At 38.3% G+C, this 27,079-nt stretch overlaps 1 protein-coding gene and 1 long non-coding RNA gene across 22 annotated transcripts in view; one reads left to right on the plus strand and one right to left on the minus strand.

Annotated features, from left to right (window-relative positions):
• SPAG6 (sperm associated antigen 6) overlaps nucleotides 1–27,079 on the plus strand; it is a 152,080-nt gene that overhangs the window by 48,380 nt on the left and 76,621 nt on the right. For 20 of the 21 annotated variants that reach the window (XM_081556751.1, XM_081556772.1, XM_081556770.1 and 17 more), the window contains 3 exons: nucleotides 2,484–2,600; nucleotides 5,602–5,747; nucleotides 12,830–13,152. In XM_081556751.1, coding sequence (XP_081412877.1) covers nucleotides 2,484–2,600; nucleotides 5,602–5,747; nucleotides 12,830–12,899 — 333 coding nt within the window. In that variant the 3' untranslated portion in view covers nucleotides 12,900–13,152. Of the gene's footprint in view, nucleotides 1–2,483; nucleotides 2,601–5,601; nucleotides 6,959–12,829; nucleotides 13,153–27,079 lie in introns of those variants that run through there. The other variant, XR_014073076.1, reaches the window with a different exon arrangement.
• Nucleotides 53–26,920, minus strand: LOC145532197 (uncharacterized). The gene is made up of 3 exons (XR_014073081.1): nucleotides 26,435–26,920; nucleotides 17,722–17,777; nucleotides 53–2,620 (listed from the first exon to the last, which is right to left on the minus strand). It is a non-coding gene; the product is annotated as an uncharacterized LOC145532197 (long non-coding RNA).

Here is a 27,079-nt window from a genome sequence, read left to right on the forward strand (position 1 = left end):
TAAAGAAAAGGATTTGTTGACCCCATGTAATTTCTGTACAATTCACAGAATAAAATTATAGGAACAATTTTATTTCACTCATAGCCATAAGTCACCAAATACAAGTCATATTTTCTAAAGGCTTATACATTATAAACCCAACATATAACATGATCTTGTATGTAGAAAATCCTAAGGAATACACACAAACACATTCACAAATACTAGAACTAGTAAGAGTTCAACAAAATCACTGGGTAGAAGATGAATATGTAATTCCATATTCTAGTAGCGAGTAACTCAAATATGAAATTAAGAAAATAGTTTCATTTATAATAGCATCAAAAGAATAAAATACTTAGGAATAAATTTAACAAAAGAAGTATAAGACTTGTACACTGAAAACTATAAAATATTGCTGAAAAAAATTAAAGAAGATCTGAATAAATGAAGAGACATTCCATGTTCACAGATCAGAAAGTTTGATATTGTTAAAATGGCAATTCAATATTGTTAAAAATGATCTATATTTTTAATACAATCCCTGTCAAAATCCCAGTTGTCTTTTTTCCTCAAAAGACTTGAGAAGCTGATCCTGAGATTCATATAGAAATGCAAAGGACTTGAACTTGCCAAAACAATCTCAAAAAAGAAAGACTTACACTGCCCAATTTCAAAACTTACTATAAAGCTACACAAGCAAGATGCTTACAGAAAGACTATATATATATATCAATGTAGTAATAGAATAAAAAATCTGAAATGGACCCTTTTATTGTCAACTGATGTTTCACCAAGGTGTCAAGGCAATTTAATGTTAAAAGATAGTCTTTTCAGCAAATGGTACTAGGACAATTATTATATCTTCAGACAAAAATATTAATTTGGATCCTTATCTCATACCATACACTAGAATTAACTAAAAATGGATAATACTGATAGATCTAAATGTAAGAATTAAGATTATAAAACTCTTAGAAGAAAACATAGGAGTAAGTCTCTTTAGCCTTGGAATAGGCATGGATTTCTTAGCAATGACACTTAAAGCACAAGTAATAAAAGAAAACACTGATGAATTGGATTTCATCAAAATGAAAAACTTGTATGCCTCAGAAGACATTACTGAAAAAATGAAAAGACAAGCCACAGACTGAAAAATTACTCGCAAATCATATATTCAAGCAAGGACTTGTATTCAAAATATATAAAGAGTTCTTACAACTCAATAATAAGAAGATACATAACCTCACTAAACAATGGGCAAAAATGAATAGACATTTCACTGACAAATGACCAATCAGCACATGGAAAGATGTTCAACATCATTAGTCAGTAGAGAAACACAAATCAAAACCATAGTGAGATATTACTTCACACCCACAAGAATGGCTATAATTAATAAGACAGAAAATAACAGGTGTTGATCATCCTATGGAGAACTGAACCTTCCTACACTACTGGTGAAAATGTAAAATGTTGCAGTCATGTTGAAAAATAGTTTGGTAGTTTCTCAAAATATTAAACATAAATTTACCATTATCACTCAATAACTCTACTCTTCAGTATTTTCCCAAGTGAAAAAATTTGCATGTGAATCTTCATAGCAGCATTACTCATATTATCCCACAGTGGAATTAACCCAAATGTCCATCAACTGGTGAATGGATAAACAAAATGTGATAAATCCCTGTAATGGAATACTATTTGACAATGAAAGGAGTGAAGCACTGATATGTGCTGTAACATGGATGAACCTCAGAAACATTACAGTTAGCAAATGAGGCCAGAACCAAAAGTTAACATATTATGATTTCATTTATATGGATGGTCCAGAAAAGTAAAATTTATAGAGACAGGAAGTATATTAGTAATTGTCTGGGGTTGGTAGGGATAAGTGGAGGAGGGAATATGGGATAACTATAAATGGGCATGGGATTTTTTGGGATGATGAAAATGTTCTAAAATTAGATTGTTGTAATGGTTACACAACTCTGTAAATTTACTAAAAATCCATTGAACCGTGCACTTAAAATGAGTGAATTTATGGTATGTAAATTATATCTCAATAGTGTTGTTAAATAATCTTAAGCCCAGATATTGACAAGTAAACAAAATCTTAACTAATATACTAATATTTGTTTCATGCTGGATAATACAACTGATTATTATTAATGATGTACATCCTGATACAGAAGTTTATAGTCAAAAATCAAGTATATTTCTTGATGAAGGATAGTAAAGCTCAGTGGGTTCTTACTGTCATTAAAGTTCTTGATTAATAACTTGAGTCTGTCACCAACTTGGAACTGTTAGGATTGGGGTAAGGCTGTCTGGTACAGTGAATGCGGTCTCACTAGCACATTAGTAGACTTTGTCACCAACAGCTGTTAAGTTCATCATAAAGCTCTTCATTTCATTTTCAAACTCCAGAACACAAGACGTGACTTTTTGTCAAGCTTTCATTGATTACTTACTTTGGTATATTTTGCTTTGTATTTCAACAGAGTAAAAAAGCCATAAAGAATATCTTACAAAAATGCACCTATTTACCAGCTCTTGAACCATTTTTGTATGATGCCCCTCCCAATATTCTGAAGCACGTGGTTGGACAGTTCAGTAAGGTAAGACACGCTCTCTTAGCCTGGAAGTGGGGAAAGAGAATTAAAACGAGGTATTAATTTGCATTTTTCTGTTGGGTCAGTGTTTTCTTCTGTAAGATGGGGCAGGGTTTTACTATTTGATTTTACTGATCATATTGACAGGGAGGGTAATATAGGTTAATAAAATTCACATAAGTTAATAAAATTCACACATAAATAAGTCACACTTTCTTCTTTGTCATGCTTCTTCACAGCCTCTGTACTGTCTTTTTTATGTTCTTGGAGAGTAAAAGAGTCAACATGTGAAAACCTCATAACCCTTTGGTAGTTTTCCTGGTGTCTGTTAGTCTCACTCAGCTGGGAACAACTGCAAAGATCCCCACAGTATTTTTTGCAAAATCCATGCAGTTACCAGAGGTGCTTCCAGACAATCATTTGGAATGTATTGGCTTATTTGGTAACCACTCTTTAACCAGCACGGCTGTCATGTTTCTTAGCTCACTGCAGACTCAAGATAGTAAGGCGGAAAGGTCATGCTGCTGGAAGGGGCTCAGCTAGAGGGACTGACTACTGACAGCTGAGGCCGAGAGAGAGTGTGTGTGTTCCCACAGCCATGGATGGCCAGGAGGGGGACCCTAATTCATCAAGAAGTGGTCAGGTTGTGTTCAGGTTGGATTTAAGAAAATAGGATCTTTGAAATTATTATCTCAGTGTGGCTGTGAGCTCAGGCTCTGGAGCTGGGTTGCCTGGGTTTCTACTAGCAGCAATATCTTTAACGACTTCTTGACCTCTCTAAACCTTAGTATAATTACCCATAGACTGGGGCTAATAAGAGAACCTATTTTATAGGGTCATTTTAAAGATTAATGAGTTGTTATATGTATAGAGTTTAGCCTAATCCCAGGCACTCAAAAAAAAACCCCACAAAACCCCAAAAAGTTGTTTTTGAAAAATAAAACATAAAAGTGCTTAAGGCTGATTTTAAAAAATTAATAAAAATGAATAGGGACCAAATTCACTTGAAGCGTTAGTTATAAGGCTATATAAAGGAGGTACTACTGTTGTGTACTATATTTCTACAAATAATAAACAAAAACTGTATGTTGTTAAAATGTTTAAGCTAGGCCCTACAGCTGAATAGGTCTAGTTTTAGGTATTCCTCTGAAAGATCATACTGTCTTTGACTCATTTCTGTGATCTCTAACATCTTGCTGCTCCTTAAGCACCATAGTCACTGGATGGTAGAAGGTTTTACATTGCTGAAGCCCCCTCAGGATACAGCTCTGTGTATCAAACACCTGTGCTCTGTCTTCTTCCTTCTAAGAAAATAATAAGGGGACTTCCCTGGTGGTCCAGTGGCTAAGACTCTGTGCTCCCAGAGCAGGGGGCCCAGGTTTAATCCGTGGTTGGGGAATTAGATCCTGTATGACGCATCAAAGATCCCACGTGTTGCAACTAAGACCCAGCACAGTCAAATAAATATATTTAAAAAAAAAGAAATAAAAAGAAAATAATAAACCTTTGTTTTCTGGATGCTAAGTAAGAAAGCAACCAGCTAATCTTATCAGCTAAGAGGGAGGAAGGTGTAAGGGGACGAGTGGATCACAATCATCATCTCTTGTGAGTAGCTTACATTATTTCTGAAAGTTTCATTTTGTACTCTAATCTTTTAGGCTACCAGGAGTGAGATATTCTAGTTTTATTGAACTTGCTGTGAAAACAAACACTAGCCTGAACTGAGTTCAAAATAAGTCACTTTTAAAGTAAGTCAGTGGGATTTGTGGAAGTTAGCTAAGATAAACACAATACCGCATACCACATACTCTTATAAATGTGCCTTTAAGAATATTTGCTTCAGGTAGAATTTTACCCTTTCTTAATGTAAGGATCCAGAGCACTAGAAAAGAGAGAGGAAAGCAAGGCAGAAGATAAAAAGATATTAATTTAAAAGATAGGAGGTAATAAAAACTCTCCAGGCCAAACAAAATATTTAAAGCCTATAGGCATTTCTGTTTTTTAGAAACATGAACTCTTGGTGTCATCTTTTATTGTCCAGTTGATGTGTATTATCACTCTAATAGCAAGATCCCTTTGTAGTTTTAGTTTTGTTAAATGCCTACATGTTAAGCGTTAAGGGATAGATGAAAAATAGTAAGACCAAGTTCTTTTTCAAGGAACCTTATAATTGAGCTGGGGGACTGGATGAAACAATCAGAAAACACTTCAGTGTGCTAGACTTCATGATAAACTTTAAAAATTTTTATTTTTTAATAGCCTGTGGGATCTTAGTTTCCTGATCAGGGATGGAACCTGTGCCCTCTGCAGTGAAGTGCGGAGTCTGAATAACCCCTGGACCACCAGGGAAGTCCCTAATAGTTAAACTGTTATGTGGCAAGTGCACTGAAAGGGGTCTAACAGAATGCTTTGAGAGAAGAAATGTACCCAGCTCAGCCTGGGAAAGAGAGTAGGGGTGTCCCAGAGAAAGTTTCTTAAAGGAAGTTACCCCCAAGAAATGGGAGAAGTGTGTGGAGGGCAGAAGGGATTTCGAAGAAGAGGAAACAGTATAAGCAAAGCAAAAAATGGTTCAGACGCACCCTCTGAGGTTATTGAAACAAAATTTAGCATAGAGGTTGTTATGGAAGGACTTCGGAGAGGTATTTAGGACCTGAGTCACAGAAGACCCTCTGTGCCTTGTTAAGGAGCTTGCCTTTAACTTTGGAGAGACCTTGAATGGCTGTAAGCGAAGGACAGCCACTGTTTTATATCATACCTGTACGATTGGACCTCTGTTACCTTTGCTTCTGTTCATTGCCTTTATTCCATCTCCACAGCATACCAAATTGATACATTTCCAAAAAGGCTGCATTTTTCTTGCAATCATTTACAAATTTAGGCTCATTATGTTCCAGGTATATTAGACATAAATTCTCTTTTTCATTTCCTTATATATTATTGCTTTTCAAGAGTAAAAATCCAGCTTGGAAAAGAAAAGCTGACACTTTTATGTGCTTCACTTTTCAAGGTGCTGCCACATGATAGCAAAGCTCGACGACTTTTTGTAACAAGTGGTGGACTTAAAAAGGTGCAAGAGATAAAAGCAGAACCTGGATCTCTCCTTCAAGAATATATCAACAGCATTAACAACTGTTACCCAGAAGAAATAGTAAGGTAGGAAAAATGGATTTTGGGAAGGTCAATGTTATTCTGTTTTTCTATTCTCAAATTGGGATTTTTATATCCACTATGCAAAAATGTGGACTTTGAAATAGCACAGAAATCCAAAATATACTTCTGCTTCTCCCTCAATCTCTTTTATCCTTCAAATTAAATGATGTTCTGACTGACACATACTTTTCCAAATGAAACTGAAATGTCATTGAGACATTTCTGTACTAATTTAATATGTGCTTTACTAAAGAGTACCCAAATACAGAGTTCAAAGTAAATTATCAACTGTTAATAGAAAGTGTTTGATTTTCATAGTTCCCTATATATTGTTTCTCTGCCTTAAGCTCACATTTATATCAATGAGACTATTATTACAAATTATAAATTACTACTATTACAGATAGAAAGGAGATGTTGATGGAATACTCAATTCAGTTCAGATCAGTCGTTCAGTCATGTCCTACTCTTTGTAACCCCATGGACTGCAGGATGCCAGGCTTCCCTGTCCATCACCAATTTCTGGAGCTTGCTCAAACTCATGTCTGTCAAGTTGGTGATGCCATCCAACCATCCTCTGTTATCCCCTTCTCCTCCTTCCTTCAATCTTTCCCAGCATCGGGGTCTTTTCCAGTGAGTCAATTCTTTGCATCAGGTGGCCAAAGTATTGAGTTTCAGCTTCAACATCAGTGCTTCCAATGAATATTCAGGGTTGATTTCCTTAGGATTGACTGGTTTTATCTCCTTGCAGTCCAAGGGACTCTCAAGAGTCTTCTCCAACACCACAGTTGAAAAGCATCAATTCTTCAGCACTCAGTTTTCTTTATGGTCCAATTCTCACATCCATACATGACTAGTGGAAAAACCATAGCTTTGACTAGATGGACCTTTGCTGGCAAAGGAATGTCTCTGCTTTTCAATATGCTGTCTAGGTTGGTCATAGCTTCTCTTCCAAGGAGCAAACGCCTTTTAATTTCATGGCTGCAGTCACCATCTGCAGTGATTTTGAAGCCCAAGAAAATAAAGTCTGTCACTGTTTCCATTGTCTCCCCATCTATTTGCGATGAAGTGATGGGACCAGATGCCATGATCTTCATTTTTTGAATGTTGAGTTTTAAGCCAGCTTTTTCACTCTCCTCTTTCACTTTCATCAAGAGGCTCTTTAGTTCCTCTTTGCTTTCTGCCATAAGGGTGGTGTCATCTGCATATCTGAGGTTGTTGATATTTCTCCTGGCAGTCTTGATTCCAGCTTGTGCTTCACCCAACCTGGCATTTCACATGATGTTCTCTGCATATAAGTTAAATAAGCAAGTTGACAATATACAGCCTTGACGTACTCCTTTCCCAATTTGGAACCAGTCCGTTGTTCTATGTCTGGTTCTAACTGTTGCTTCTTGACCTGCATACAGATTTCTCAGGAGGCAAGTAAGGTGGTCTGGTATTCCCATCTGTTTAAGAATTTTCCATGGTTTGTTGTGATCCACACAGTCAAAGGCTTTGGCATAGCCAATAAAGCAGAAGTAGATGTTTTTCTGCTCAGCCATAAAAAAGAATGAAATATTGCTGTTTTCAGCAACATGGATGCAACTAGAGGTTATCATAATAAGTGAGATAAATCAGAAAGACAAATACTATATGATATCACTTATATGTGGAATCTAAAATATGTCACAAATGAACCTATCTATAAAACAGGAATAGACTCACATACATAGAGTACAGACTTGGGTTGCCAAGAGTGAGGAAAGACTGGGAGGTGGAATTAGCAGACATAAACTATTATATATAGGATGTTTAAACAACAAGGTCCTACTGTATAGCACAGGGAAGTATATTCAATATCCTTTGATAAACCATAATGGAAAAGAATATAAAAAGAAGAATGTCTGTATGTGTATAACTGAGTCACTTTGCTGTATAGCACAACATTGTAAATCAACTACATCAATAAAAGAATAGAAAGAGATGTTGAATGGCAAAAAGAAAGTTACTATCTGTATCTGAAAAAAATTATATTTATGAAATGCAGATTCTTCATAGTAATGTAGCAGGAAGCTATTTTCAAGATTAATTTTTTAATTTATTTTTAAAATTGGTGTATAATTGCTTTACAATATTGTGTTAGTTTCTGCTATACAACAAAGTGAATCAGCTATATGTATACACATAGCCCCTCCCTCTTAAGCCTCCCTCTCACCCCCCCTAGGTCATCACAAAGCACCGAGTTGAGCTCCCTGATCTGTACAGCAGCTTCCCACTGGCTATCTGTTTTACATACAGTAGTGTGTATACGGTAGTCAGTGCTACTCTCTCGATTCATCCCACCCTTGTCTTCTCCCACAGTGTCCACAAGTCTGTTCTCTATGTCTGCATCTCCATTCTTGCCCTGCAAATAGGTTCATCAGTACCATTTTTCTAGATTCCATATATATGTGTTAATATTTGTTTTTCTCTCTCTGACTTACTTTACTCCATATGACAGACTCTAGGTTCATCCACATGATGACAGATGAACCAATTTCATTCCTTTTTATGGCTGAGTAATATTCCATTACTTATGTGTACCACATCTTCTTCATCCATTCATCTGTTGATGGACATCTAGGTTGCTTCCATGTCCTGGATATTGTAAATAGTGCTGCAGTGAACACTAGGATGCATGTGTCTTTTGAATTATGGTATTCTCGGGGTATATGCCCAGGAGTGGGATTGCTAGGTTGTAAGGTAGTTCTATTTTTAGTTTTTTAAGGAACAGTTTTCCATAGTGACTGTACCAATTACATTCCCACCAACAGTGTAGGAGTATTCCATTTTCTCCACACAAACTCCAGCATTTATTAATCAATATAAAAATTACTAATGAGCTATTTGACATTTTTTATACTAAGTTCTGGAAATCTGGTGGGCATTTTGTCACTTCCAGTACATCTCAATTTAGATATTAAATTTCATTGGAAATACATGATCTGTATTTAGATTATATAAAGTTTACAGTTGAAAAAGTAGATATGCAAGTTGTTCCAAACACACTTAAATTTTTTCCAATAACTGAGTTGAATATCAGTTATTAATATTTTTAATTAAAATTTAATATAAAAGTCAGTTCCTCAGTCATATTTCTAGGGCTCGAGAGCCACCTGTAGCTAGTGGCTACCATGTGAAACAGCATGATTTTTAAAGTTTTGGTTTTTCTGAATCCACTCTTTACCATTTCTATAAAAACTATTTACCTTGTGTCTAATGCATTTATAAGACCTAAGAAGGTAAGGCTTGCTTTAAAATTTGTGACTAACTCATAGAGAAACAGCTGTAACTTCCTTGGTATAGGAATACTTTGAAGAGTCTCACTGTTTAGGGGCAATTTTTCTGAAGGGTAGGAGGCCTTTTGGGACTTCCCAAGTAGCTCAGTGGTAAAGAATCTGCCTGCCAATGCAGGAAACACAAGAGATGTGGGTTCAATTCCTGGGTTGGGAAGATCCCATAGAGAAGGAAATGGCAACCCACTCCCATATTCTTGCTGAGATAATCCCATGGACAGAGGAGCCTGGCAGGCTACAGTCCATGGGGTTGCAAAGAGTTGGACACAACTGAACGACTGAGCACTCACACAAGACTTTGGTGGAGAAATATTCCTTAATGTAGCTCTTTATGTATGCATGTATGTACATGTTTATCTGTGACTGCTTATAAGCACACTATTGAGAAAACATAGCTCTTTTACCCACAGTAACTTGACAAATTGTGGAAGAAATTAATGTAACATAAATTATGAACTTTTAAGTCAAGCACCTGAGGAGAGATAAAGATAATTAACAAAGAGTAAAGTAAGTCTTGAATGTTAGGTTTTATCTGGAGAAAACACCTTAGGAGGTTTAATTATTCCAAGTGTTTTAGAAAATTTTAAATTACACTTGCTAGTTTTTTTGATCCATTTATTGTATCATATATTTATTGTTGTGATCCACACAGTCAAAGACTTTGGCATAGTCAATAAAGCAGAAGTAGATGTTTTTCTGGAATTCTATTTTTCAATGATCCAATGGATGTTGGCAATTTGATCTCTGGTCCGTTTGCCTTTTCTAAATCCAGCTTGAACATCTGGAAGTTCACAGTTCATGTACCGTTGAAGGCTAGCTTGGAGAATTTTGAGCATTACTTTACTAGCTTGTGAGATGAGTGCAATTGTGCGGTAGTTTGAACATTCTTTGGCATTGCCTTTCTTTGGGATTGGAATGAAAACTGACCTTTTCCAGTCCTGTGGCCACTGCTGAGTTTTCCAAATTTGCTGGCATATTGAGTGCAGCACTTTCACAGCATCATCTTTTAGGATATGAAATAGCTCAACTGGAATTCTATCACCTCCACTAGCTTTGTTCGTAGTGATGCTTCCTAAGGCCCTCACTTGACTTCACATTCCAGGATGTCTGGCTCCAGGTGAGTGATCACACCATTATGGTTATCTGGGTCATTAAGATCTTTTTTGTACAGTTCTTCTGTGTATTCTTGCCACCTCTTCTTAATTATCTTCTGCTTCTGTTAGGTCCATACCATTTCTGTCCTTTATTGTGCCCATCTTTGCATGAAAAGTTCCCTTGGTATCTCTAGTTTTTTTTGAAGAGATCTCTAGTCTTTCCCATTCTGTTGTTTCCCTCTATTTCTTTGCATTGATTGCTTAGAAGGCTCATGTCTCTCCTTGCTATTCTTTGGAACTCTGCATTCAAATGGGTATATCTTTCCTTTTCTCCTTTGCTTTTCACTTCTCTTCTTTTCTCAGCTATTTGTAAGCCCTCCTCAGACAACCATTTTGCCTTTTTGCATTTCTTTTTCTTGGGGATGCTTTTGATCACCGCCTCCTGTACAGTGTCACAAACCTCTGTACATGGTTCTTCAGGCACTCTGTCTATCAGATCTAATCCCTTGAATCTATTTGTCACTTCTTCTGTATAGTCATAAGGGATTTGATTTAGGTCATAACTGAATGGTCTAGTGGTTTTCCCTACTTTCTTTAATTTAAGTCTGAATTTGGCAATAAGGAGTTTATGATCTGAGCCATAGTCAGCTCCTGGTCTTGTTTTTGCTGACTGTATTGAGCTTCTTCATCTTTGGCTGCAAAGAATATAATCAATCTGATTTTGGTATTGACCATCTGGTGTTAGTCATGGGTAGAGTCATCTCTTGTGCTGTTGAAAGAGGGTGTATCGTATGATCAGTGTGTTCTCTTGGCAAAACTCTATTAGCCTTTGCCCTGCTTCATTTTGTACTCCAAGGCCAAACTTTCCTGTTACTCTAAGTATTTCTTGACCTACTACTTTTGTATTCCAGTTTCCTATGATGAAAAGGACATCTTTTTTGGTGTTAGTTCTAGAAGTTCTTGTAGGTCATCATGGAAATATTCAACTTCAGCTTCTTGGCATTAGTGGTTGGAGCATACACTTGGATTACTGTGATATTGAATGGTTTGCCTTGGAAAGGAACAGAGATCATTCTGTCATTTTGGAGATTGCACCCAAGTAATGCATTTTGGACTCTTTTGTTGACTATGAGGGCTACTCCATTTCATCTAAGGGTTTCTTGCCCGCAGTAGTAGACATAAGGGTCATCTGAATTAAATTCACCCATTCTGGTCCATTTTAGTTCACTGTTTCCTAAAACAGCCATCTCCTGTTTGACCACTTCCAATTTACCTTGATTCATGGACCTAACTTTCCAGTTCCTATGCAGTATTGTTCCTTACAGCATTGAACTTTACTTCCACCATCAGTCACATCCACAACTGGACGTTGTTTTCACTTTGGCTCCGTCTCTTCTTCTTTCTGGAGTCATTTCACGACTCTTCCAGTAGCATATTGGGTACCTACTGACCTGGGGAGTTCATCTTTTTCAGTGTCATATCTTTTTGCCTTCTCATACTGTTCATGGGGTTCTCAGGACAAGAATAATGAAGTGCTTTGCCATTCCCTTCTCTAGTAGGCCACGTTTTGTCAGAACTCTCCACCATGACCTGTCTGTCTTGGGTGACCCTACATGGCATGGCTCATAGTTTCATTGAGTTAGACAATTCTGTGATCCATGTGCCTCCTGAGAAATCTGTATGCAGGTCAAGAAGCAACAGTTAGAGCTGTACATAGAACAACGGACTGATTCCAAATTGGGAAAGGAGTACATCAAGGCTGTACACTGTCACCCTGCTTATTAACTTATATGCAAAGTACATCATGCGAAATGCTGGGCTAGATGAAGCACAAGCTGTAATCAAGACTGCTGAGAGAAATATCAATAACCTCAGACATGCAGATGACACCACCCTTATGGCAGAAAGCAAAGAGGAACTAAAGAGCCTCTTGATGAAAGCGAAAGAGGAGAGTGAAAGCTGGCTTAAAACTCAACATTCAAACTATGAAGAACATGGCATCCGGTCCCATCACTTCATCGCAAATAGATGGGGAGACAATGGAAACAGTGACAGACTTTATTTTCTTGGGCTCCAAAATCACTGCAGATGGTGACTGCAGCCATGAAATTAAAAGGCGTTTGCTCCTTGGAAGAAAAGCTATGACCAACCTAGACAGCATATTAAAAAGCATCACTTTGCTGACAAAAGTCCATCTAGTCAAAGCTATGGTTTTTCCAGTAGTCATGTATGGATGTGAGAGTTGGATCATAAAGAAAACTGAGTGCTGAAGAATTGATGCTTTTGAACTGTGGTGTTGGAGAAGACTCTTGAGAGTCCCTTGGACTGCAAGGAGATGAAACCAGTCAGCCATAAGGAAATCAATCTGAATATTCATTGGAAGAACTGATGCTGAAGCTCCAATACTTTGGCTACTTTGAAAATACCCTTTCTTTGCCATTTCATTGATACTCCTTAAATGTTTTGCTGTGTTTCTGGTACAGTCTTGTAAGGTGGTGTTCTCTTCCTTGATCGTTTCTAATCTCATACGCAAAGCATTCCTGCGGTATAATTGGTTGGTGTATTAGAGATTTCATTCAAAGAATTATTTCAGATAAATATCTTACATTGAATCTTTTGTGCTTACTGTGCCAAATCTTTTCACAAAAATCTAATAGAAAATTTTCTTTTTCAGGTATTATTCCCCTGGATATTCAGAAACACTTCTGCAGAGAGTGGACAGCTATCAACCACTTACTAACTGAGCAAAGTTACATTTTTATGCTCGAATTGACAGCAGAGTATTTGTGAATGATATTTGTTAAAGCTCTTTCTAAATATTTGAACTAAATACATACTAATTTAGTCAATGTGAAATACTTTTGGATAATATTTTCTAAATTTACGTAACACTTTAAAAAACTAGTGGTTTGAATGTATGAGGAACTGGTCATGATCCTTTGCATAGGATCTGATGGAAAAGCAAATTTAAAAAAGACAATAAAGGGTCTTCACAAATTTGTTATTGTTCCATTAAAGACCACACATGCACACACTTCTAACTAGATATAGATGAAAGATAGTGTTTAGAAACTCTTAATTAATTTGCCAGTTCCTCATGGGCACAGGCAAGGAGACTGGCCTTGGGAAGTCTAAGGATATCCAAGGGAAGTAGTTGCAAGAGGACACAGATGACAAAGTGCAAGGCATTTGAAAGATGCTGGTGCTGGTTACACAAATGCATTATCTGAACACATGAACTCTGTGGGTAATCTGGCAGGTTTTCCTAAGAATTTAGGAAGTTTCCTCTTCCTCCTAAGTTTTCTACCTCTCATCTTACTCTTCCCTAAACTTTTCCTTACCTTTCCTGGGGCTGAACAGGATAGAAGTCAATATTAAGCATTATATTATTGCAGACATCCCTCTCATTTTCACTGAAAGGTTTCTTCTTAGTCTAGGCCTGCTATTGAAGCAAGTAAGTAAAATGGTTCCTCAGTGTTCCCTTGTACTAGCTTCACATTCCCAAGTTTCAAAAGTCAGATTTTCAGGGATTTAAGGAAAATTTTGAAAAAGATACCATTCAACTCAGACTTTACATGCATTTTCACAAATGGAGCTGAAAGGAAAATAAGAGGGAGTTGTGATAAAATTTTAAATAAAAAAAAAGCATTAGTATTGTCCTTTTTATTTTTCCTATGTGGTGTTTCTAACCTTGGGGAATATAAGATTGGATTCAGGAGTCTTGTGTGTCTTTTTTTTTTTTTTTTTTTTAATTTAAAGGGACATTCCTGACAGTGATCTACTCTGGAGGCCTGAAGAGGAAGTAAATGATAACCAGAGAGCCCCTTGGACATAGTTTCCAATTAGGTTAGCCTTCAGGTTTCCTAATTGGACTCTTTTTTTTTTTCCCCTCTCAAAAGAAACCTATCCATTTATTTTTTTATATTTTCTAGATTAATCTCCGTCATCATTTTCTAATAATATGTAGCTTTGTTGTATCTTTTAAAATTTCATCAAACCCAAGATAATCCCATTTCTTTTTGCCTTGTATCAGTCTAGCAAATGTTATGGGGATGGTGAATTTCTCATTATGTATTTCTTGCAATTATATTTTATGTTTGAAAATTTTCACTTCTTACATCATTTCATACTTACCAAATAGTTTTAAACTAAGGAAAATAAAACATTTAATTGAGTTTGAATGGGTGCTTCAAGGTAATCATATGCAATTTGGAAAATGTATGCTATGAAATATTTCTTGGCTTAAAGCAAAATGAAGCTTTCTTTATTCTTTGAAAAGTCTATTAAGAGATTAAAAAATTTTTTTTCTACTTATACTAGAGGAAAAATAGCATTTGTCCTCTATTCTTTGTTATTTTCACCCCTGGTTTGAATTTTGTCAATTCCAACCCTCTGGCCTGAGCAAACTCTGTCTTACTATTTCCCCTCCTTGGCCCCTGAAGTTTATTTGAAATTCGACTATCATTAGGATATCTCATTTAACTTAGATGAACAGCAATTTATTTTTAGGACTTCAGGAACAGAGTAGTTGAATCTTACTATTGATTGAGCTTTATTCATTCAGTCACCTGTTGCACAAATAGGTGCATACATATCAGTGATGCCTGAAAGGAGATTAACATTTGGGTTCTAGTCATGTCTGTCATGGAGAAGGAAATGGCAACCCACTCCAGTATTCTTGCCTAGAGAATCCTGTGGACAGAGGAGCCTGGTGGGCTGCTGTCCATAGGGTCGCCCAGAGTCGGACACGACTGAAGCGACTTAGCATGCATGCGTGCGTTGGAGAAGGAAATGGCAACCCACTCCAGTATTCTTGCCTGGAGAATCCCAGAGATGGAGGAGCCTGGGGGGGCTGCCGTCTATGGGGTCACACAGAGTCGGACATGACTGAAGCGACTTAGCAGCAGCAGCAGCAGCAGCATGTCTGTCAATTAGTAAGACTGATAATACTTGTTCAGCTGACTCATAAGATGCTTATGACAATAGCTTGCATTGATGCATAAAACAATTTTGTCAACTATTCCATTCTGTACAAACCAATATGTGATTTATGGACAATCTGACAGTCAATGAGTACACTTTTTGGCCAGCAATTGGGCACGCCAGGCCCCATACTTTGAGATAAGTGGAGTTTATACCAGATGATTTATGATAAAGAAAAGCTAAATTTCCTGCCCTCGTGGAGTTTTCTAATATAAACACATTTGCCCAGACACAGTGAGTAAAATAGATAGAAGACACTGAACACCAAACAGGCATATTTCATGCAATATGTAAAAACAAATGACAACCTCATATTTACAACAGGAGGTTGATCTGTTTTTCTAACCTTTCCTCTCAAACAATCCTCTTAAATACAGGATTAAAGATTTGCTTGTTTCTAAACTTGATTTGAGGTCCTGCTTAACATAAACCCTGACCTTAAATTCATGGGTAAGGCCATCTCCAATTCAAGATGTCAAGTTTAGAAACTAACCTTGAAAGAATGAAGGATTTTTCTGTTGTGTTTTCAGATCTCCAACCCTTTCCTTAAATTCATAAACCCTGACCTTAAATTCCTGGATAAGGCCAACTCCAGTCTAAGATGTCAAATTTAGAAACTGACCTTGAAAATATGAAAGATTTGTTGTGTTTTCCAGTCATCTAACTTTGATTAAGTTCAGTCAGTTCAGTCGTTCAGTCGCTCAGTCGTGTCTGACTCTTTGAGACCCCATGAATCGCAGCACGCCAGGCCTCCCTGTCCATCACCAACTCCCGGAGTTTACCCAAACTCATGTCTATCAAGTCAATGATGCCATCCAGCCATCTCATCCTCTGTCGTCCCCTTCTCCTCCTGCCCCCAATCCTCCCCAGCATCAGGGTCTTTTCTAGTGAGTCAACTCTTTGCATCAGGTGGCCAAAGTATTGGAGTTTCAGCTTCAACACCAATGCTTCCAATGAACACCCAGGACTGATCTCCTTTAGAATGGACTGGTTGGATCTCCTTGCAGTTCAAAGGTTTGTGTATACTGTGGCTTATTTTGCTAACAAAATTCACTGTGTAGAAAAAACAGATTTGTAGCTCTTCTATTTCAGAGATCGGAGAAGGCAATGGCACCCCACTCCAGTACTCTTGCCTGGAAAATCCCATGGATGGAGGAACCTGTTAGGCTACAGTCCATGGGGTCGCTAAGAGTCGGACACGACTGAGCGACTTCACTTTCACTTTTCCCTTTCATGCACTGGAGAAGGCAATGGCACCCCACTCCAGTACTCTTGCCTGGAAAATCCCATGGATGGAGGAACCTGTTAGGCTACAGTCCATGGGGTCGCTAAGAGTCGGACACGACTGAGCGACTTCACTTTCACTTTTCCCTTTCATGCACTGGAGAAGGCAATGGCAACCCACTCCAGTATTCTTGCCTGGAGAATCCTAGGGACGGCGGAGCCTGGTGAGCTGCCGTCTATGGGGTCGCACAGAGTCGGACACGACTGAAGCGACTTAGCATAGCATAGCATATTTCAGAGATTAAAAGCATCAATGACAGTCTTAATTGTAACTATTGCATTTACCCATTGATTAAGGCACTTTGGACTTTTTTTTAGGATAAAACTGGCTTTTAGTTTAATTATTTTTTTAATTGTATAGTTGATTTGCAATGTTATAATAGCTTCAGATGTACAACACAGTGATTCAATAATTCTATAGATTATACTCCATTTAAAGTTACTGTAAAATATTGGCTGTATTCCCTGTGCTGTTTAATGTATCCTTTTATACATAGTAATTTATGCCTCTTAATTCCCTATCCCTAACTTGCCCTTCCCCCTTTCCCTCTTCCTACTGGTAACCACTGTATCTGTGTCTGTTTCTGTTTTATTATATTCATTTCTGTATTTTTTATATTCCACATACATGTGAGATCATGCAGTATTTGTCTTTGTCTGACTTAGTTCATGTAGCATAATTCCCTCCAAGTCCATCCATGTTGTTACATCAACTATTAGTTTCTTTTACCTTGTTTTGTCACTGACAACTGTAAGGAGAGAAGAGGAGGAATTTGGACCATTAATTTGCAGCATGTCTTACTGACAGTTAAATACAGTGGTTTGATCTGTTTTCTGAAGGTTATTTAATTAAATTCATGACCTAGGATGCTAACTAGCTCCACATCTAAAATAATTGCTTCTCTGTTGGTGAGATGTAAAGCCGGGATTGATTTTCTCCTGGCCGATAGCTCTCCTTTATGAGTCATGAATGTCATCTCCACTCTCCTCCCCACATAATTTTATCTCTGTATTTGATCACTATTTAGTATACACTTCACTAAACAGATGTCTGAGTAATTAAAATCCCACATGGGCACACTCATCAGTGAGCTACATCTATTTAACAGTCATCCTAGAAACTTCTTACCCTCGGCTCTTCTCCCATCCTGGTGTCACCTGTCACTGGACTTTAGCAGGCTTTAAATATTAGAGTTCAAACCTGGCTATGTTTGTTTTCCTGTATTCATAGAATCTCTGCTTTCATTCTCAGCTTGTGTTTTCCCCACAAGTCCCCGATCTCTTTCTCCTTCAACTCACCTGGAATTTATGTCCAGTTTTCTACCAGCATTCAAATTCTCATTGGATGAATCATCCTATATTTCATTCATGCCAGCACCAGAAAAAAAAAAAAAATCAGAACAGTGTTGTCAAAACTGTGGATTAAGAGTGCTTTTTGTTTTTTTCCCCTGAGGCATAGCCAAATATTTCAGTCTGAACAATCCCCCCATTTTTTTGTAAACTATTTGAGATCAAATCCTGGAAACCTGTTTGGTGGCTCCAGGTCACTGAAGGATTTTGATGGCCAAGAATTATAGAGGGAAAGAATGTGGGTTTGGAGCAGAAAAGGGAAGCTAGGAAGGACTTACTACATGAAATTTACTCACTTTTGAGAGAGGATTTAGATAGAACTTTATTGATGAAAATGTTTATACTTAGGCAATATTCTTATGATAAATCTTACAATACTGATATAACACTACATACAACTTGAGGTCAATGCTGTAATTTACAGAAGTAAAGGAATTCTTTTTGCAATTGATGATGTACATTGATTTTAGAAAAATTTTGAAATGAGTATGCTGCTGCTGCTGCTGCTGCTAAATCACTTCAGTTGTGTCCGACTCTGTGCGACCCCACAGACGGCAGCCCACCAGGCTCCCCCATCCCTGGGATTCTCCAGGCAAGAACACTGGAGTAGGTTGCCATTTCCTTCTCCAATGCATGAAAGTGAAAAGTAAAAGTGAAGTCGCTCAGTCGTTTCCGACTCTTAGCGACCCCATGGTCTGCCGCCTACCAGGCTCCTCTGTCTGTGGGATTTTCCAGGCAAGAGTACTGGAGTGGGGTGCCATTGCCTTCTCCTTGAAATGAGTATAGAATATATATTTTCTGATACCTATCATTTGAGACTTGAACAAAATCAGATAAATGAGTGGGCAACAGTCATACGGCAAAATAATTCTTTATTTTCCTACTTTTAAATAGAATTCCAGTGCATTTAACATGGATCATTTTTATAGATGTAAGTTTATCAGAACATGGGTGTTTCTCTCATGAAGTTCCCTTGTATTCATGACACTGGGGAATTTTTAAGGTGATTGAAAAACAAGCAACAGGTTCAGAGGTTAATTAATACAATTTTAGTTCTATGAGAGCCAATTCTGAAAGTACCGGTATAAATTTTATTACCATGATTGTATTTTAAAACTACATGAAAATCCTGTTTTGCTTGGAGCTTCTTGTTGGTTGTTTGGACATAACTCCTAGCCTTGCTGTCTAAACTAACAAAGGCCAGGTAAATAAACAGAGATATAAATTAATAACAGGATTCTTAGACAAATAGTGACATGGACCAGGAGCTAGTATTTCAGGAAGGTAAACGAGTTCAACATGATGAGAATGCTTGTGGGCGTGATTTCTTTCACCGTTTATCATCCAGCATCACTACAGGCCTGATGGTTCCTGAGCTAGAACAATTTTCATTCTTCCAGTACTCAGGGCAACCTCCCCTTGCCTGTTCCCCAGCTCCCTTCCCCTCCATGCAGCTTGTGTTTCAGCTATTTAAAGTTCAGGGCACTTCTTTCTCTTATCCAAGCTTTGTAACTCTTGTTTCCCCTCCAGTCATTCCTTATCACATGTCCATCCATGCTCTGCTGTCAGCTTTTTACAGATCATTAAAAAAAAAAAAAAAAAAAGGAAAGGATGACTTAACTCCAGTAACCCATTTCTGGCTTCCCACTGCCTTAGTCTATCAGGGGAATCTTTCCTGACCTTCTTACCATGTTGTGAGGGTCAGATGTGCTCCTGTGGATACAAGGGCTTTATATATGGTTACTTGTGGCCAAGGGGCTTGGGCTCCAGCCCCACCTGCGTGACTGAGATACAGTTTCAACCACTCCTTTGCTGTGTGAGCTTTAGCAAGCTGCTTACCTTTTCTGTGCCTCAGTTTCCTAAGTGGAAAATGGAAATCATAAGAGTACGTAAGTCCTGGGGCTGTTTGCTGATGGTTACATGAGACAGTTCATGCTTATGAAGTCAGTACATGCTCAAAACAGTCCCTGTTTTGAGCCCCCAGTAGGTGTTAGCACAAGGGCAGACATCTGTGAACTTCCTCCCAGCCTCCCCCCTTCAGTGGGGCCTCTGGGACCTGTCCTCGTTCAGGCACTGCTGAAAGCTGGGCTGTATCCCTTGGGTGTGGTCTGTGAGCTAAAGATGGGGCAGGATGAAGAATCCTGGCTGAGCACACACCTTTGTGGATCAACAGGCCTCTCTCTAAATTGTGTTCACTGGGCATAGCTTCTCCTCTAAAGACATGTTTATGTTGATACTTTTGTTTGCTGCCTTTACGTACTTAAAGCCACAGAGATACATCTTTCCTAACCTGGAAAATGGGGATAGTAAGAGTGTCTACCCCTGGGTTTGCAATGAGAGAAGTCAAGTGAACCCCTTAGGAGGAGACAGGGAAGCACAATATTCTAGGGTTTGCTTTTGAAAAAGAAACTGGGAAAAAAAATATCATCATGTAATCCAAATATCATCACTTTGTACGCATGAAGTAAGGTGGAAACAAATCAGAACATATCAAAAGCAAAACCTTGCATTCTAAAAATGGGACAAATGATTCTTCCAAATGAACTCTCTTCTTCAAAGTGACATAACCCATAATATAAGAATGCTGTGTTTGCCCCAGAGGTGTTGGGATTTCTTCTTTGAAACGGCAAATACTAACTCTATCATTTTATATTTATGACAGATATCTTTCTACTCCTCAACTTTTTATTTATTGTTATTTTTGACATGTTGTTGTTCAGTCACTAAGTCATGCCTGACTCTTTGTGACCCCACGGACCTGCAGCACACCAGGCTCCTCTGTCCTCCACTGTCTCCCGGAGTTTGCTCAAATTCATGTCCATTTAGTCAGTGATACTATCTAACCATCTCATCCAAAAATGTCCCTCTCATTTTTGACATATGGATGTTCTAAATGTTTATGCAGATACATCTATGTATCTTCCATCATTTTGCATTTTTTCCCACTCAAAATTCCTTATTTAAGGGACTCATTTATATTTTCTTTTAATTCTTTCATGTTTGCCTCTTTAATCCACTTTGTATTTCAGTAAATTATATGAAGTGAGCATCTAATGGACTAAATTATAGGCCAGTTTTGAATAATCTGTGTCCTCCTCATTGGTGATGCTTCATTTATGGACATATCAAATTTTCTTTCAGGACTTTTTCTGAAACATTCATCTATTTGTCAAGCTTTTCTCAGTTGTTCAAAATCACTGTAATTACTTTGGCTTTATAATTTACATTAACATCTGGTACAATGAATCTCCTATTATTATTCTTTGTTTTCAAAAGTATTCTGGCTATGATTCTGTTTTTTCTTCCAAACAGCAATTTTTTTTTCATTAAAAAATAATCTTACTGAAATTTGGTTAAAGTCACAAATAAAGAAATAGATACATTTATCTAGAAGCATATCAGATTTCTCAATCTATTTACATCTTTTGCTTTCATGTTTTTTTCTTCTTTCTTTGCATTAATCCCTTCCAGGTGTTGCCAATATTATTTATATGTTAATAGAATCTTGAAAAAATATATATTTCCCAACAGGTTATTACTGGATCTGGAAAGATTACTAGTGTTTAATAGTCATTTTAAACAGCTTTTTAATCATGTCTCTTGAGTTTTCCAGGCAAAACATCTGCAAATAAAGGTAAATTTTCTTCTGTCTTCAATATTTTACCTGTTATTTCTGTTTCTTGTCAGAATTATTTCAGCATAAATTTTAAAGGATAGAGTTGATCGTGAGCATCTTTATACCTGATTTTAATGAGAATGCCTCTCCTGTCATATCACTGGATATGGAAATTTAAAAATACACCCAAAAGAAGATTGAATAGTAAAAAGAACTCTCATTGCCCATTACCTAGCTTCAACAATTATCAATATTTTGGCAAACATTTAAGATTGTAAATTAATCCAGACTTTTTAGATGCTAATTTGGAAATATCTATTCAGAAATGGATCCAGCAATTACATTGCTAGGCATTAATCCTACTACACCAGTACCAATAGGCAAAGATACGCAAGGATGCTAATGTAACTGTACAGAATTGCAGAAAACTAGAAAATATTTCCTAATAGGTGAATGAAAAATCATGGCACATTCATATATGCAAACTGTTCTATAATTCATGTATATTCAAATAATAAACTATGAAAAATTTTTGTACATCTATCTGCTGATATGGGAGGATGTCCAAGATACTGTATACAATGAAAAAATCAAGTGCTGAATAATCTGTATAGTATGATTCTATTAATATTTTTTTTCAAAAGGCAGTAGTCACATACTTAAAAAAAATTTTTTTTTGGCTATCCTGTGCAGCATGTGGGATCTTAGTTCCCTAACCAGGGATCAAACTTGCTTCCCCTGTATTGAAAGCTTGGAGGCTTAACCACTGGACCGGCAGGGAAGTCTTAGTCATATGCTTTTACATGCATGGGAAGTTTCTGGAAAGATATGTAAGAAACAGTTAATGGAGGTTATGTTTGAGAAGGAGAACAAGGAGTGATGATGGGAGGTTGAGGAATTACTATATAGTTTCTCCTCTTCCTTACAGTTTGACTGTGACTGTCCTACTATTACCATTATTATTTTTATGTTGTTTAGTCACTAAGTTGCTCCTGACTCTTTTGCTACCCCATGGACTAGCCTGCCAGGTTCCTCTGTCCATGAAATATTCCAAGCAAGAATACTGGAGTTGGTTGCCATTTCCTTCTTCAGGGGATCTTCCCAACCCAGGGATTGAACCTGCGTCTCCTGCATTGGCAGGTGGGTTCTTTACCACTGAGCCACCTGAGAAGCCCCATTATTTTTATAAAATCTTATTAAAGATATGATGTTGGCTATTGGTTTAATATTTACTAAGAGATTTTTAAAAATTTAGTTGTTTTAATGAGGTGTAGGTGTTAGATTTTTATCATCTATTGAGATAAGGTTTTGTCTTATATGGCCTAAATGTATGATTTGTTATTTCAAATATTTTCCTATTATTAAAATATTCTGGCATTTCTAGGATAAAATCTTCCTTATTAAAAATTACTTGTTTCATGGAAAATAACTTGCTGATATTTCTGGGGGAAATTCTGGCATTTGATTTATGTGAGTTTTTATTTTTGACTATTCTTTTTGTCCTTTTGATAGGTTTAATAGCTATATTTGCTTCATAAAATGAATTTTATGAAGCAAAATTTTATGAATATATTTATATATTCAGAAAGGAAATTATATGTCTTTCAAAATTTGTAAGAATTTGCTTATAAAATCTCTAAGATGAGCCTTTTTTGACTTCTTCTCTGGTTTTGATCTAGTTTTTCTAACTTATTGATAAAATTTGGGTGACATATATTTTTCCTGAAAAAAAAATATATTGGAATATAGCTAACTATATACATAGCATTTTCAGATAATTCTTTTTAAAAAAAAACCCTCAAACTTCTCTGTATCTATTGTCTCCTTTCCCCTTTATAATTTTATTTATATTTTCTTTTTTTAATTAGATTTGCAGATATTTCTCTACTTTCTTCCTATTTTTTCCAAAGATTTACTTTTGGAATTGATCAATAATTGTGGCTTGTTTTCTCATTCATTAATTTCTGCTTCAATCTTTCCTTAATTCTTTTCTCAGAGTTTAATTTTTAAAGAAGTATTACTTCACTTATTTTTATTCTTTCACATTCATTGTTCTCTTGCTAATCAATGTTCCTAAACTTGGTCAGGTTTCAAATGACTGTGGGGTGTTTCTAAAAATTAAATACACACTCAAAAGAGAAAGATTTGCTATTCCTGATGATGTCATTTAAAAGAATGTGACTCAGTGTCTTTATAGAACTTGAAAGAATTTTAAAAATGTTTAGTGACAATTGCAGCAAGCTTATTCTGAGAGGGCCAAGATCTATAAAACCTATACATTTGCTAGAATGTTATCTGCCTTCATATATTTGGAAAGAATCAAGGGCTAGGAGTTAAAGAGAAAGTCTCACATTTGCCTAATGGGATGTCCTCTAATATCGCATGTCTGTAAGTCAAGATATTTTAAAATGCTTTTCCTTTATGTGAAAATCCATTTAAATACATTTTGAACACAGCCTGGCTTCATGATTGCTTGTGATTGAAATTAACCCTAAATAAAACATTTTTCAAAGGCAAAGATGAAAAATTGTTCATTTGATAGGATGACAAAGTTTTCCCTGCAAAAATCAATGATGCAGATAAGAGAGAACATGTTTTTAAAAATAATTTTTACATGCTATGAAACACCGGATTATACACAATAAAAATGTCATTAGTAAAAAAAAAAAAAAATTGCTGATAGAAAGGTAGATTTGCAGGTGTAACCTTTGCCAACATATGTAGATCATCATCAGATCCACATGTTTGTAGAATTATGTAACAGTGTTTAAGTGGCCAGGAAAGGGAGGATTTTGTGGTCAAGAAAGTGGAAATGTCCTATTTAACATATGACCCTGGCCAGTCTCATCTCAAATTACTGTTGGTCAAGTTACAGATGGTTAGCAAGCCAAGTGGGAGGGAAGAGAAAGGGCTGACAAACCTACAGTTAACAGGCCACAAAGCCAGTGGCTGTTACCATTAAAAATACAAACTTACTCAAGTCTTCCATATTTAAAGTAGTGCAAAGAAAAAAATTGTCTTGCACAGCATTCTGAACCAGAAGACATTGCTGTAAATGGGTTTAACATATCCTTCCCTAATAATTAGGTTTTAGGAAAGATAGAACATAGTTTTATGAATGAACTGAAAAACATATAATTAAACCACCCTTCCCAACTGACAGCTTTATGATCATGATTGAAAAGCGGTTTTTTCCTTTTGCACTTATTTGCATCTCAAGTTTTTTAAGCTTCCAAATGTTTAAAACATACAAGTGCCTGTGCTCTAGGAATTTACTTGAGAGAAAACACCACTAGGAACTAGTAAGTGGAAAAAAAAATTTTTTAATCTCTACTAACACAGAAGCAAGTATACATAAATTTATGTATTTAGTATTGGTTTCAACCGATTGTCTTGTAAAGAAGCAGTTCAGGGCTAACAGAAGAGTACGTAAGAGCTAAAAATAATCCTAATGTTGTTTGCTATTATGGCTGTGAAAATTTCAGTAACTGTACAGACTGAAAGCCCAAAGGATGCTAAAGGATTATCTGGAAAGCAGAGCCTCAGGCCAAGTTTAAGTGCTAAGATTTTATTAGGAGGTACGACCCCAGGGCAGCAAGGGTGAGGGGAAAGGCAATGAAAAGCAGTGCTTCACTAAAGCTGAAAACAACTTGAGGAGAAAGTGTAGGTGGATTGTTTAGTCATTTCCCAAGGACAGATTCTAGACAGCCACACAGGGACCTGCTGCCTATGGAGAAAAAAGGAGAGGTATTTATTTCTTGCTCTCTGCCCTCTTTGTTGTAAGTTTGTCTCACGGGGCTCCAACGCCTCACTTTTCTGGGTGTGTCCCTGACCCTCCAGGCAATTGCCAGAGACAAGAACAGACCGAACCTCTATGTTTTTCACCCGAGTCTGGGACTGGTGGGAGGAGCCAGGGCCCCTCTGCACTGAGCTAGAGGCTAAGATGAAAGAGGGGGTGCAACTGAGCAAACCCGGGAGGTGCACAAGCTGGGTCTGGCACAGCGCATCCTTCTAGGACCCGAGCTGTTCCTAGTGCTGGTGTTCACTGATTCTTAGGAGAGGAGGAGCCACTCAATTCAGAGATCGCACAGTTAGCTCTCAGATTGTGTACATATAATTATTTTCCATCAAACTGTCTCATATTTCTCACTACGCTTACCCACTGCTTTAACCCTTCCTCTCCCAAGATTTTTTGAGGTGTAATTGGAATCGGATTCTTTACCGTCTGAGCCACTAGGGCAGCCCAAGAATACTGGAGTGGGTAGCCTATCCCTTTTCCAGGGCATCTTCCCGACCCCCAAATCGAACCGGGGTCTCCTGCATCGGAGGCGGATTCTTTACCAGCTGAGCTACTAGGGAAGCCCAAGAATATAAAAAAATCCACCCATTTGAAGACCACAAAGCCTTGGATTTTGGCAACTACACACATCCTGTAACATCCAGTCCTATCAAGGCGTGGAATCGTGCCATTTCCCCCAAAGTTCCCTCCTGCTTCCCTGCCTCCCATCCTCTCGCCTCTTTCATCCTTCCTCAGGCAACGGCTTTCCTCACCAGTTTTGCTTCTTGTAGAATTTCAGATAAACGCAATCGGACAGACTAAGGTCTTTTGTGTTTACCTCCTACCCCCACCTGTACCAAGCATTTTTTTTTTAGAGCCATCCTCGTTGCTGCCCGTGTTGATAACTGGGTGCATTTTTACGCTTCGCTGTTTTGGAGAACTTCCTCTGTGTGCTAAACGTCGGGCACTTTACCTGCATTCGCCAGTTTGGAACCCTCACAACTACCCTGCTTTACAGCAGAGTGATCCAAGGCTAGGGGCGCCCGGCTGGGGAGCTTGGGGAAGGGACGCGGGGCCGACACCGGCTAGTCAGATTATCACGCTCGCCCGGGTCGGGAGCCCAATCTGTGGCACCTGCTGTCCGGCTGGAGAGGGGAACAGTGGGTCTGGCCGTGTACAGCCGCGGGACAGACAAACGCCGCGGGACGGAGGCCTTGCTGGGCCGCCCGCGAGGCCGGAGCCATGAAGGGTACCCCATCCTACCGTACCCGGGCAGCGGGCCTCCAGGGCTGTCCGGTCTGGCCACGAGTAGGGGCGGGGCCGCGGACGGGCGGCGCGCAAGGGCGCGGAGGAGCCGCGTTTCCGCGGACGCGTCACGGTCCCGGGCGTTTCACTGCGCGCCGTTTCCCTCCGCGCGGACGGCGCTACTTCCCGCGGGGCCCGAGGACCTCAGTCGTCGGTGAGGGGAGCGTGCAATTGGCTGTGGCGGCGTCGCCGCTGCAGAGGAACTAGGGAGAGGAGTGGTGCCAAGTCGCTTTCACCTCCTCCGCGGCCGTCTCTCCACGTAGTCCGCAGAGGCCTGATTTGAAGGACCCGGTGGAAACAAAGATGCCGGTGCTGTGCCCTCCGGCTACGCGCGGCCTGGTCGCAGCTATTGTCTGGCTGCCTGACGGGAAGCAGCGGCTCTATTTTTCTTCTGCCGAATTTGGTGCTTCGGAGGGACTGACGAGGAGCCTTTGTCTGCGGGAGAAGAGCTGTGGCGAAGCGGCTCTTCCTGAATGGCCACCGGGCCGCTCTCCGCAGGCTCCGCTGGCGATGTTTTCCGTGTTATTTAAACCCGGGAAAATCTGCTTTTCCTCTCCTGACATTTTCATTCTAATTGGAGTCTTGGCGTCCGAGTCGTAGAGGGCTAC

This window comes from Giraffa tippelskirchi, chromosome 13, assembly GCF_054371585.1.
Source record: "Giraffa tippelskirchi isolate mGirTip1 chromosome 13, T2T-mGirTip1v1.2.pri, whole genome shotgun sequence".
NCBI classification, from domain to species: Eukaryota; Metazoa; Chordata; class Mammalia; order Artiodactyla; family Giraffidae; genus Giraffa; species Giraffa tippelskirchi.